Here is a 14,510-nt window from a genome sequence, read left to right on the forward strand (position 1 = left end):
CGGACGCGGCGTGGCCCCGCCCCCTCCTTCCCGGCGTCGGGGCGGAGGGGGCGGAGCGGACGGCGGCGCGCACGACGCCCCGCCCGCCGGGGCGCTCGCTTCCCGGGCCCGGCCGCCGGCTCTGGGAGAGATCGGCTAGGGGCGGAGACGGGGGCCCGCCTCTGCGCTCCGCGCTCTGCGACAGCTCGTGACGTCACGAGGGGCGGGGCCTCGGGGGCAGGGGGAGGGACCAAGGCCGAGAGCCCCGTAGTTACGCCAGTCACGCTCGGAGAAGCGCTAACGGGACAGCGGTCCAGGCCAATCGCAGTCAGGCCTGCGGAGCAGCGAGGCCAGGGTGGAGACTTCGGAGACTGCAGTTGCAGGTGGGTGAGCTCTGGGGTCTGAGGGAGGAGTGGGATGGCGGCGCCTGGTGCATGGGGGGCCCGCGGAGGAGGGGACCCCCGGGGCTTCGGCCGCCGCTCGATCGTCCGTGTGCGGGGGCGGGGAGGGCTGTCGGCGGCGGGGAGCTCGGCGCTCGGGGCCCCCGGAGCTGTGCCCCGCGGCGGCCCCGACCTGCCCTCCGCGCCGGCCCCGGGACCCCTCGCTGCGGCCATGCGGCGGCCCGGGACGCGGCGGAGCGCACTTGGCTCAGCAGCCTTCCCCGGGGGCTCGGTGCCTTTGCTCGGTTGTTTTCCCAGGCCTGACCGAGGGCCGTCTGGATGCCTCGGGGGGACTCTGGGGGACCCTGGGGGCCCTGGGGGGCTCTTCTGGGGAAGCCCTCGTGACCAGAGCCCCTGCGGGTACTGGCCTCTGCAGAGCCATGGCAGTGCCCAACTTTGCGGGAGAGGAAATGCCATCCGCTGAGATTAGCTGGCTCCTCCGTCCTCCGGCGGCCGGGGCACGCGGCCGAGGGCCAGCAGGAGTAAGTCACACAGCGACCTAAGGGTTATTTCCACCCTCTTTACCATGGCTTCTAGTCTGTTTTCATCTATGCTTGTTTCCGTTAACTTCCTCATATCATGATCCCCTTCCAGTCCTTTGCAGGTAGGTGGGATTTTGAACACACAACGCACACGTAACACAAATTAGTGTCTGGATAGATCAACTTGGGTAGTACTTACCAAAAGCCTGTGTCAGGGGCCCTGTGTAAGATCTGCTTGCCACCTGCAGAGAGCTTACAATCTGGCAAGGCCAAGAGAACATGTACCAAAAACCCGCAGCAAGTGAAAATGGGAAGGTACGTAAAGTATAAGCATCTACTAATACTCGTATCACCGATGATCCCAACTCCGTTCTCCACTTTTAACTTTATGTATCTGAGCATCGTATGGTAACTTCGCCATTCTTGTCTTTTTGAACTGATTTTTCTAATTTCACTCCATTTTCTGTTTCCAAAACACTTCCAGGTACATTGTCACATGTTCTGTGCAGTTAGTAATTATTGTTACTGATGGAGAATCCGAGATAAGAGAGAAATTTGTGGAATTACTTCAACACAGGGTTAGGCATAGTTCATTCTTGTAGCATTGAAGTAAGCTCTGTGTATTCTGTGTGGAGCCTCGTAGACAGATGATGTGGTGGCCATTCATCCTTGTTCCCTCTGCCTAGAATATTCTCTCCTCCAGTCATCACATTTCTTGTTCCTCTGTGTCATTCAGGTCTCGGCTCAAATGTCATACCTAAGAGAATGTCTCTGTACAAGAAGTCTAAAAAAGCTCACTCTCCCCACTCCCTTCCATCCCTGGTACTAGTGGACATTCTTTTTAGGTTTGTTTAATGGAATCCCCTTCCTTGTCTACTTTGTAAATTCTTACTTGTCCTTTAAGGCTTAGGGCAAACCTCACCTTTTCTTAAGGACAACCCCAGAGTATGTTTTTTAATATTCTCTATTTAATTCATTTGGCAACTATTCTTATACTGCCTTATGACATCTATTATCCCGAATTATTTGTATGTGTGTTACCTTGCAAATTAGAATGTAAACTACTTGAGAGGGAATTTAATGCATACCTTACCTTTTACAAAGAGTATACAAATGTTTTGATGAACTTTTACAATAGATTTTACTCCTTTTATAAGCTAACATTGGTATTTATATTCTGTCTACCTTTACTTCCCTCAGTTTTTTTCCTTAAGGAAATATAAAGTGTGCCTAACTTATTCAGTAAGCCCAAACATTTTATTATGATATTTTTTATTGCATTGGTCAGGGGAAAAAGAGGACTGAAGTGTTAGACGTTCAGCAAGCTTGTGAGTGATAGTCATCTTGCCAGCTCCTGATCTATCGCTTCTTAGTGAATTCTGAGCAATCTGTGTTCTTTTTCCAGTTCCACCACCAGCTATCTGTGTGACTTTGGGTAAATCACATAACCTCTCCCAGGTTTCAATTTCAGTGGAAAAGCATCAGATGAAATCCTCTAAGTTTTATTGATTTGTGGGGGGGGGGGGGGTGGAAGAGATAATGTTCATTAACCTTTTTTTAGGTCACAACTTAAACTTTATTCCATTGCAAAGCTTAACTTTTCAAGACTTTAATAAATATTTCTTTAATTCTACCAGTTACCCAAGAAAGAAACCTTTTTACCTCTTGTCCCTCAATTTGTATGTCCTATTCTCCATTCTATTGGTTCTGCTCCTAAACTAGAGCTAAAATCCACCTATATTTCTCTATCTCCATTGTTAACACTCTGGTCTAAACCACGATCCTGTCTCACCTGCAAGGATGATTCATTTTCTAGCCTGCAGGAGAAAGGGGAACATTGTTTTCCTGAGTCCTCCCTGCCATAAGCACTCTTGAAGCAGCCTGTCTTCAGAGCTAGGTCTCCGAGTCCGTGCCCTCAATCACTGCACTATATGGGCTCCTGAGTAGACTGGGTAGGAGAGGCCGGCAAGATAGGAATCCTGAAGAGTATTGTGCCACAGAAACTAGAGATGCGTGTTTCAAGAAGGGGGGACTAGTTAGCAACACGAGTACTCCTGAGAAGTTAACTAGAATGTGGAGAGAGAAGTTAGCATTTGACTGCCAGACGAGAGCACAGCGTGGTGATACTGACTCAGCAGCTTGCAGGGTCGTAGGGTAAGAGAGGACTGGACGGTAGTGTGCTCAGATGGCGACTGGACGGAAAGCTACTACAGACTTCCTGGGTCGGGGAGTGGAAAAAGGGGCTGGTCACTAGAGGGTAATGAAAGTTCAAAGGACAGGTTTTTGTTTGATGTCTAAAGGTGGGAGATACTAAAATGTGTCCACTGATGGAATCTGTCCAGTGGAGTGGGAGAACGTGTTGGTGCAGGAGAGGGGGTAGTTGTGTGGGTGGGTGGGTGCTCGCATGTGTGCACAGTACTCTAGAGTGTACTCCAGAGTGGAGGACCCCGTCTCCATTGTTAGTGGCTATATGCCCAGTATCTAGAATAGTGCTGCTTGCCAAAGTAATAGCTACTCTGTAAAGTTTCTAATATTTATTGAATAAATGAATAACTTGGACTCTATTTCTCTTACCTCTTTTTAATTAATTCTTCACACATCAGCCAGGAGGATATTTAAAAAAAATAAATCAGATCATGTCACTGCCCAGTGCAGTCGTCTGTGGTTCCAGCTGCACTTAGAATGGAATTCCAGCTCCTGTGGCCTGTCGGGTCCCGCAAGACGTGGCACCTGCCAGGACCCCTACCTCCCCCACTTCTTCTCTCATCAACTGAATTCCAGTGATGCTGGCCTTCCTTCATGTCCTCAAAATGAAGAACTCCTTCCCACTTTAGGGCTTTCTACATGGGTTCTCCCCCCAACTTCTTACCTTGTCATCATTCAGGTGTCCACTTAAATGACACCTGCTCAGAAAGACGCTCCTTGGGCGCCTGGGTGGCTCAGTTGGTTAAGCAACTGCCTTCAGCTCAGGTCATGATCCCAGAGTCCTGGGATCGAGTCCCACATCGGGCTCCCGGCTCAGCGGGGAGCCTGCTTCTCCCTCTGACCCTCTCCGCTCTCATGCTGTTTCTCTCCAGCTCACTCTCTAATAAATAAATAAATAAATAAATAATCTTTAAAAAAAAAAAAAGAAAGAAAGACGCTCCTTGATACTGTGGTGAATGAGAGCAAAAGCTCGGGAGCCACACCATCCTGGTCCAGGTCCCTGCTTACCTGCCATATAACCTTGAGCAAATTGTGTAACGTCTCAAAGCCCCAGTTCCCCTTCCTATGAAGTGCGGACAGGAGCAGTATCTTTTTTACACACTTCTTTTGAAGATTCAAGAGTATATGAAGCCCACAGTACAGAGGAAGCCCTATGCAAATGTTACCACTGTTACTCCCTGAAGTTGAGTATCCCCCATTGTTCATTTCTGTTCCCTTTCCCAGCTGTTTCTTCACAGTATTTAGAACAATGTCTAATTTGTCAGTCTTCCTCACTAGATAGGACCACCAGGAAAGCAAGGATCACGTCTGCCTCTTTCCTCCACGCTTCCCTAACTCCATCCCTGGTGTACAGTTGGCAGTCTGTGACCAATATTAATTAGAACAGGCCAGAAGTCATGCTCTAATTTGAAATTCCAGGGACCAAACTCAGATCACTGGGAAGCCTGATGGAATCAAAGCCCAGAACAGTCACGGCACAGCCTTGGTTGAATATTCCACTCCTGTCAAGTGGCGCATGCGTTTTCTGTCATTACTTCATATCAATCTTGTCTGACTTGATGGTTGAACTTTTATTGATTCAATTACTTAAAGCAGATTTTAATGGAAGACATGAAAAGGAAGAACAAGACAATAGTTTTAAAAATTGATGCAACATTTTGAGCACAAAGGAGTTTTGCTGACGCTGAGGTGCAGTCTTACAAAATACACCACTGTCTTATGTGCTTCGAAGAAATAAAACAATGCCATTTTTAACTACGACACAACTCCTTATTGCTTGGTATTTTTCGTACTTAAGGAAAGCCCTTTTAAAAATTTTGTATATCACCCCTGTACACACATAAGAAGAAAAACATAAGCAAAATTAGCTGAGATGCTCTTAAAACTTTTTCACGTTCAGAGTCCAATGCTTTGAATTCACTGTCAACTCAGAATCTTGATGTCCGTGTTTTTCCACGTAGTATCATTCTCTGTTATCAAGAGCATTAGTGATGCTTCATTTCTTAAATGAGTATCCATTATTATCTCCAGGGCTATCTTTTAAGATACGGATACTCATTCTTCACGTTTTGATACGCAGTGTGATGCATGTAGGGACAATATGTCATGTCACTACCTGGCCAAAAGCAATTACGAGATACCTGTCAATTTCAGATACGTTTAGTGTGAAAAAATGTGTCTTAAAATTAATGAAATATACTGATTTTGCATAATATGTGAAGAAAAAAATTGCTTTACAGATCTTTTACCAAGATTTAAGAATTGTTTTAACAATTAATAACGTTACTAAGTACATGTTACTACTGAGTTTAACCATTAATATTGATATACCACCTGACAATATTAATTTAGTATTTATGATGTAATTTAAGCATCACAACACTATGGTGTATTGGTGTGTCCACTTTGCACACAAGGAAGCTAAAGCCTCAGAGAGCCTCCATAGGGGTCACAGTATAGTGACAGGTCATTTAGGACCCTATTCTTTCAGCTCCAAATCCTGAGTTCTTTGATATTTGCAAAATACACTACTACTGTGAGTACAGATTTACTCCAACCAAATTTAAGAAATGAAGATTTCAGCTTCTTGAATTTTTCATTCTGCATAGAATATACAGAATGAAATACATGGCAGGCTTTATCTTTTAACAGCTTCATAAAAGTGAATACGTATATATGACTCTAATATATTTGAGAATACTTATTTGGGGATACTTAAACATTTCTTTTTTTTTTAAAGATTTTACTTTTTTATTTGAAAGAGCGAGAGAGAGAGAGAGAGAGCGAATGCACACAAAGCCAGGGAAGAGGGAGAGGGAGAAGCAGGCTCCCTGCTGAGTGGGGCGCCCGACTCCGGGCTCAATCCCAGGACCCAGGGATCATGACCTGAACTGAAGGCAGATGCAAACTGAGCAACTGAGCAACCCAGGTGCTCCGACACTTAAAAATTTCTAGAAAAGTCTGCTTTTTGTTACTATTTCTAGAAATAAGAATTACCTTATACCTCCATCATTGGGTTCAATGAACAGTGAGCCTCAAAAGTGACTTAATCCAACACAAGATCCAAATTCAATACATATTTTTAATGATAATAAAGTTAATTAAAACGTGTTTGTGGTTGAAGTTTCTCAAATTTATTTCCTCAAGACTTATGTCACTATGCAGAAATACAGTTTTTATCCTTTTGAAAGTCTCAGGTTTGAGTACCTTTTAGCTTTTTTGTTTTACATTCAACTTCTTTTTTAAAAACTGAGGAACAGGGCACCTGGATGGCTCAGTTGGTTGAGCATCGGACTTGATTTTGGCTCAGGTCGTGATCTCGGCTCAGGTTGTGATCTCTGGGTCATGGGGTTGGGCTCCACACTGGGTGTGGAGTCTGCTTGGGTTTCTCTATATATGGCTGCCCTCCCACTTGTGCTCTCTCTCTCTCTCTCTCCCAAATAAATAAATAAATAAATAAATCTTAAAAAAAAAAAAAACAACTGAGGAACTACTTACACTAAAAAAGAAAACGTTTCCTTTGCATTTTTTAAGTGTTTTGAACAAGAACAAAACTGGGATATCAAAACAGTTTGTAAATTGAATTTATATTTCATGGTCTTTAATTTTTATTTTGAAATAATCACATACATACAGGAAGTTACAAAAATAGTATAAAGTGGTCCCACGTGCCCTTCACCCAAGGCTACATCTTACATAATTATTGCCCAAAATCAAAATCAGGAACTTGGCATTGGTGCCCTGTGTGGGGACAGTCCTATGTCATTTTATCACATGTATAGATCCCTGTAACTAATCAAGTCACAATTTATTAACAGATCACTGCAAAAGTCTCCCTTATGCATTCCCGCCCCTCTACCTCCCACCACATTCCTCAGTCCCTAGAAACCACTAATCTGTGTCCGTCTCTATCATGTTGCCATTTCAAGAATGTTCTAGAAGTGGAAACATACAGTATGTGGCCTTTTGAGATTGCCTTTTTTCACTATCCAATGCTCTTGAAATTCATCTAAGTTGTGATGTACATCAGTGGTTTGTTCCGTTTTAATGGTGAGTAGTATTCCATGGTATGGAGGGACGACAGTTTGTATACTCACTCATCCATATACTGAGCAACATTTTGGATGTTTACAGTTTTTGACGACACAACTGTAGGTGCTATGGAAAACCATATACAGATTTGTATTTCTCTAGGATAAATGTGCTCACATCAGTGATGATTGGGTAATATAATTGGTGTTTAGTCCCCCCATTTTAATTGAGATATGATTGACATATAACATTATGTTAATTTTAGGTGTACAACATAATGATTTGATATTTGTAAATATTATGGAATGAATACCACAATAAGTTTAGTTAACATCCATCACCTTGCAGAATTTTTTCTTCTGCTGATAGCTTTTAAGATTTACTCTCGGCAACATCCAAATATAGAAGGCAGCATTGTTACCTGCAGTCATCGTGCTGTACATTACATCTCCAGAACTTAACTCTTAGAACTGGAAATGTGTACATTTTCATCTCCTTCACTCAGTTCCCCCATCCCCCAGCCCCTCTGGCAAACAACGTGTTCTCTGTTTCCATGGGATTTTTTTTTTTCTTCAAGATTCCACATATAAGTGACATTCTACAGTATTTGTCTTTATTATTTCATTTAGCATAATGCCCTCAGGGTCCATCTGTGCTGTTGCAAATGGCAGGATTCCTTCTTTTTTATGGCTAATGCTCCGTGTGTGTGTGTGTGTATTTCACATTTTCTTCATCCATTTATCAATCTACAGACACTTAAGTTGCTTCCTTATCTTGGCTATCGTGAATATGCTGCTGTGAATATGGCAGATAGATACCTCTTCAGGACAAGTGATTGTTTCCTTTTAATTCATACCTAGAAGTTGAATTGGTAAGATCATATTGTAGTTTCATTTTAAAATTTTGAGGAACCTCCATACTATTTTCTATATTGGTTGCACCAGTTTTCATTCACACCAAAACTATACAAGGTTCCCTTTTCTTCACATCCCCCAACAGCACTTGCTGTCTCATCTTTTTGACAAAAACCATACTGACAAGTGTGAGTTTGTATCTCGGGGTTTTGATTAGCCTTTTCCTGATGATTAGTGGCACTGAGCACCACTTCATGTACCTGTTAGGCATTTGAATAGCTTTGGGAAAATGTCTGTTCATGTGCATTGCCCATTCTTAATTAGATTATTTGGAGGTTTTTTTGCTATTGAGTTCTAGAAGTTCCTTATATATTTTGGATATTAACACCTTATCAGATGTGCAGGTTGAGAATATTTTCTCCCAGTCTGTAGGCTGCTCTTCCATTTGGTTGATCACTTATTCTACAGTGCAGAAGTTTGTCGTTGATGTAGTCCCACTTGTTTATTTTTTGTTTTGTTGCTTTTGCCTTATGTGTCATATCCAAAAAAAAAAAAAAAGAAAATCATTGCTATTACCAGTGTCAAGGAGCTTATTCCCTACTTTTCTTCCAGGAGTTTTATGGTTCCTGGTCTCACATTTAAGTCTTTAACTGACTTAATTGTTTTGAGTGGTGTGAGAGATGGGTCTAGTTCCATTCTTTTGCATGTAAATATCTTATTTTCCCGACACCATTTATTGAAAAAACTATCTTTTCACCATTGAGTATTCGTGGCCTGCTTGTCAAATAAGAGTTGACCATTTATGTGTGAATTTACTTCTAGGCTCTCAGTTCTTTTCCATTAGTCAATGTGCTTGTTTTTATGCCAGTGCCATACTGTTTTGATTACTATAGCTTTGTAATATAATTTAAAATCAGGAAGTGTGGGGGCGCCTGGCTGGCTCAGTCAGTTAAACACCTGCCTTCAGCTCAGGTCATGATCCTGGAGTCCTGGGATCGGGCCCCACATCAGGCTCCCTGCTCAGCAGGGAGTCTGCTTCTCCCTCTCCCCCTCTTCTTCCCGCCCCCCCCACCACCTGCTTGTGCTCTCTCGTGCGTGCTGTCTCTCAAATAAGTAAATAAAATCTTTTTAAAAAATCAGGAAGTGTGATGTATCTAGCTTTGCTGTTCTTTCTCAGGATTACTTTGGCTATTGGAGGATTACTTTGGCTGTGTAGATGGTTCTATATGAATTTTAAGATTATTTTTTCTAGGGGCGCCTGGGTGGCTCAGTTGGTTAAGCGACTGCCTTCAGCTCAGGTCATGATCCTGGAGTTCCGGGATCGAGTCCCGCATCGGGCTCCCTGCTCGGCAGGGAGTCTGCTTCTCCCTCTGACCCTCCTCCCTCTCATGCTCTCTGTCTCTCATTCTCTCTCTCTCAAATAAATAAATAAAATCTTTAAAAAAAAAAAAGATTATTTTTTCTATTTTTATGAAAAATGCCTTAAGTATCTTGATAGCAATTGCATTCAATTCACAGAGGGGTTTAGGTAATATGGACATTTTAATAATACTAATTCTTCCAATCCATGAACACAGGGTATATTTCCATTTATTCATGTCTTCTCCAATTTCTTTCATCAATGTTTTATAGTTTTCAGTTTATAAGTCTTTGACCTACTTGGTTAAATTTATTCCGAAGTATGTTATTATTTTTGATGCTATTGTAAATGAGATTGTTTTCTTTATTTTAAATTTTAATTTGTTAGTATATAGAAATACTACTGATTTTTGTATGTTGATTTTGTATCCTACAGCTTTACTGAATTCATTTATTAGTTGTTACTTTTTTTTTTTTGGTTCGGTCTTTAGGATTTTCTGTATATAAAACATTATTTGCAAACAAAGACAATTTTACTTTTTTCCTTTCCAGTTCTGATTCCATTTATTTGTTTTTCTTGCCTCATTGCTCTGGCTAGAACTTCCAGTACTATGTTGAATAGTGGTGAGAGTGGACAACCTTCTCTTGGTCCTGATATTAGAGGAAAACCTTTCAACCTTTCACCGTTGAGTTTGATGTAAGTTGTGGGTTTGTCATATATGGCCTTTTATTATTTGAGAATTCTATGCCCACTTTCCTTCTATGCCCAGTTATTTGAGAATTTTTATAATGAATGGATGTTGGATTTTTAAAATGTTTTTTTCTCCATCTGTTGGGATGATCATATGATTTTTATCTTTTTATTAATATGGTAAATTACATTTATTGATTTGCATGTTCATTCACCCTTGCCTCCTAGGGATGAATCCTAATTGATCATGGTGTATTATCCTTTTAATGTGCTGTTGGATTCAGTTTGCTAGAATTTTGTTGAGACTTTTTGCATCTATAATCATCAGGGATATTGGCTTGTAGGTTTTTTTTTTTGTTTTGTCTTGTTTTTGTAGTGGCCTTACCTGAATTTGATATCATGGTAATGCTGGCTCAGTTGGTTAAGTGTCTGCCTTCAGCTCAGGTCATGATCCCAGGGCCCTGGGATCCAGCCCCACACTGGACTCCCTGCTCAGGGGGAGTCTGCTTCTTCCTCTGCCCCTCTCCTGGCTCCATGCTCCCCCTCCCTCTCTTCTCGCTCTTTCTCTCTCAAATATATAAAATATTTTAAAAAAATTTTTTTCGGGCGCCTGGGTGGCTTAGTTGGTTAAGCGACTGCCTTCGGCTCAGGTCATGATCCTGGAGTCCCTGGATCGAGTCCCGCATTGGGCTTCCTGCTCGGCAGGGAGTCTGCTTCTCCCTCTGACCCTCCCCTCTCTCCTGTGCTCTCTCTCATTCTCTCTCTCTCAAATAAATAAATAAAATCTTTAAAAAAAAAATTTTTTTTCATGTATTTGCAAATTTTCCCATTATTGATTTCTGCTTTCATATGATTGTTGCTGGAAAATATAGTTGGTGTGATTTCGGTCTTCTTCTGCTTGCTACGACTTGTATCGTGGCCTAACATTTGCTCTGTCCTACAAAACGTTCTGTGTCTGTATATGCCACGTAGGTCCTTTTGGTTTATAATGTTGTTCAAATCCACTGTTTCCTTACTGATTCTCTGATCCCATTGTTGAGTGGGATATTAAAGTCTCCAGTTATTATTTTATTGCTATTTATTTCTGTCACTTCTGTTAGTATTTGCTTTCTATATTTAGGTGCTCTGATATTGGGTGCATAAACATTTTACAATTATATAATCTTAATGGGCTGACTCCATTATCATTATATAAGGACTTTCTTTATCTCTTTTGACTATTTTTAAAGTCTCTTTTATCTGTTATAAGTATAGCATCTCTGCTTTCTTTTGGTTACCATTTGCATGAAATATTTTTTCCCATTCCTTCACTCTCAGTGTACATGTGTTTTTAAAGCTACAGGGAGTCTCTTGTAGGCAGCATGTCATTGGATCTTGTATTTTTATCTATTCAGCCATCCTATGTCTTTTGATTGGAGAATTTAATCCACTTATGTTTAAATTATTAATAGGTAAAGACTTACTATTGCCATTTTGTTAACTGTGTTCTGACTGTTTAGTAGATACTTTCTTGCTTCTTTGAGGTTTGATGATTTTTTGTAGCAATATTTTATCATTCTTTTATCATAATCTTTTTTTTTTTTTACATTTTTATTTATTTATTTGACAGAGAGAGACACAGCGAGAGAGGGAACACAAGCAGGGGGAGTGGGAGAGGGAGAAGCAGGCTTCCCGCAGAGCAGGGAGCCCGATGTGGGGCTCAATCCCAGGACGCTGGGATCATGACCTGAGCTGAAGGCAGACGCTTAACGACTGAGCCACCCAGGCGCCCCTTATCATAAACTTTTATGTGACTACGACAGGGTTTTCCTTTTTGGCTACCATGATGTTAACATAAAATATATTTATAACATTCTATTTTAAGTTGATAACTTAGTTTTACTAGTATATAAACTTTAAATTTTTACTCTCCCCTCACTCACAGTTTAGGTTATTAATGTTTCAGTTTATATATATATATATATATATATATAGTGTTTTAAAGATTTTATTTTTTAGTAATCTCTGCACCTAATGTGGGGCTCAAACTCACAACCCTGAGGTCAAGAGTCACATACTCCATTGACTGAGCCAGACAGGCACCCCTCATTTTACATATATTTTGTATTATGTATCCAAAAACAAATTATTATGGTTATTTTTAATGTTTATTTTTTAACTTTTAAACTAGAGTTGTAAATGAATTACATATTTGAGAATATGATTACAATATTAGAGAATCTGATTTTGACTGTATATTTACCATTATCAGTTAGTTCTGCAAACATTCGTGTATTTTATGATGTTAATTAGCATATTTTATTTCTCCTTGAAAAACTACCTTTAGTATTGCTTGTAAGGCAGATGTAATGGTGATGAACTCCCTTAGCTTTTATTTGTTTGAGAAAGTCTTTACTTCTCATTCATTTCTGAAAGACTACTTCACCAGCTATACTATTTAGTTGACAGTTTTTGTTTCTCTTTCAGTACTTTGAATATATCACCTCATTCTCTCCTGATTGAAAAGTTGCTATTGAGAAATCTGTCCATAGTCTTATGGGAGGGGAGGCGGTCCCTTGTATGTGATGTGTCACTCTTTTGCTGCTTTCAAAATTCTTTGTCTTTGACTTTTGACAATTATAGTGTCTCTATGTAGCCCTTTTTGGATTCAACCTATTTGGGGTCTTTTGGGTGTCATTACTTTGATATCCATTTCCCTCCTCATGTTTGGGAGGTTTTCAGCCATTATTGTTTTTAAATACTTTCTGGCTCTTTTTTCCCACTCTTTTCTCCTTCTGGGATTCTTACAATGCACATATTGTTCTTTAGATAGTGTCTATGAGTCCCATATGCTTTCTTTACTCTTTTTAATTCTTTCTTTTTGCTGTTCTGACTGGATAATTTCACATGCCCTATTTTATAGTTCACTGATTCTTCTGCGTGATGGAGTCTGCTGTTGAAGTTCTCAATTGAATTCTTCAGGTCAGTCCTGGATTCTTCAACTATAGGATTACTTTTTTGTTTTGTTTTGTTTCTATTTCTTGTTGAACTTCTCATTTTGTTCATGCATTTTTCCTAATTTTGTTTAGTTATTTGTGTTTTCTTGTAGTTCACTGAACTTTTTAAGAGGAATAATCTGAATTATTTGCAGACAGTTCATAGATCTCCCATTTCTTTAGGGTCAGTTATTGGAGCTTTAGTATTCTCCTATGATGATGTCATTGTTTACTTGATTCTTTACAATCCTTGATTCTTTGTGTTGGTATCTGCACGTTTGAGTAAGCAGTTTCCTTTTCCACACTTTATTGGTTCTCTTCTCCAGAAATGGTCTTTCACCAGTCAATTCACTGCTTGGTTCTGGACAGGTCAGCAGGCAGCATCTTTGGTCAGGTGGGGCTTGCTATCAGGGTCTCTACTTGGGCAAGGCTGCTGCCTGAGCTCTGAGGTCAGGCTGGGTGCCTCTGGCTGAGAACAGTTGGTTCCTGCCCACGTGAAGCTATGGGATGGGCTCTGTGGCTGCACGAATTCTCTGGTTAAACTTCCCACTCAGGCAGGACTGGGTGCTATACTCAACAGCTAGGCAGGGCTACGAATCTGCTTTCTTGCCTGACTGGAATTGTAAAACTGGCTCCATGGCCCTTTAGCTTGATGGTTGGGGACCTGAATCCAGCAGAGCTGCCCACCAAACTCCTTGTTCAGACAGTACCACCAGCTCTGCTCTGCAGATGGAAAGAGGTGCTGGCTTGGCTCTCTACTCAGGTGCTGTTGTAAGCTTCGCTGTAGGTTGGGCTACACAGCTTCCCAGGTGTTCTGGTTAGGTTTGCTCGTTGGGCAGGGCTGGAGGCTATATTCAGTGCCAAGCAGGGCTTCAGATTTGCTTCCCTGCCTGGGCAAGGGCTGTGTAATAGTCTCCACAGCCAGTTAGACTTAGTAGTCAGGGACATGAATCAGGCAAAACACACTGAGCTCGCTGGCCAGATGGGGTCACCAGCTGGGTCTGCAGATGGGCAGAGACCCTGGTTAGGTGCTCCTCTCAAGTTCTGCTAAGTTGCTCAGATTCCTGGATGCTCTGGTCAGGTTTCCTGATGGGATGGGGCAGGGGGCTGCACTCAGCAGTAAGCAGGGCTATGAATTAGCTTTCTTGCCAGGCAGGGTGGCAAAAACAGGCTCTAAGGCCAGCAGTACTCATTGTTTGGGGTCTTGAAAAAGGCAGAACTTCACACTGAGTTCCCTGGCCAGAGGGAGTCACCATGTCGTGGTTAGCTTTTTAAGAGGCTTCCAAATAATTTATATTAGCAAGATGTGAATGATACAGCGTCTCTCTGGCCTCTCAATCATTTGATGTTATCAGTATCTTTTTATTAGCCATTCTAATGGATAGGTAGTGCTATTTTATTGTGGTCTTAATTTTGTATGTCCATGACTAATGATATTGAACATACTGACTGCTTACTTCCTGTGTTCATTTCTGTATTTTCTTTTTTTTTTT

At 41.5% G+C, this 14,510-nt stretch overlaps 1 protein-coding gene across 12 annotated transcripts in view; it reads left to right on the forward strand.

Annotated features, from left to right (window-relative positions):
• The first annotated feature begins 242 nt into the window (after positions 1-242).
• The window catches only part of KBTBD3 (kelch repeat and BTB domain containing 3), a 31,624-nt gene continuing 17,356 nt past the window's right edge, over positions 243-14,510 (forward strand). The window contains exons 1-2 of one of the 12 annotated variants that reach the window (XM_081799570.1): positions 248-362; positions 9,950-10,048. In XM_081799570.1, the coding sequence (XP_081655696.1) occupies positions 9,963-10,048 (86 nt within the window). In that variant the 5' untranslated portion in view covers positions 248-362; positions 9,950-9,962. The other 11 variants (XM_081799564.1, XM_081799569.1, XM_081799573.1 and 8 more) reach the window with 11 other exon arrangements.

This window comes from Leptonychotes weddellii, chromosome 11 (genome assembly GCF_054177405.1).
Source record: "Leptonychotes weddellii isolate Sample4059 chromosome 11, ASM5417740v2, whole genome shotgun sequence".
NCBI classification, from domain to species: domain Eukaryota; kingdom Metazoa; phylum Chordata; class Mammalia; order Carnivora; family Phocidae; genus Leptonychotes; species Leptonychotes weddellii.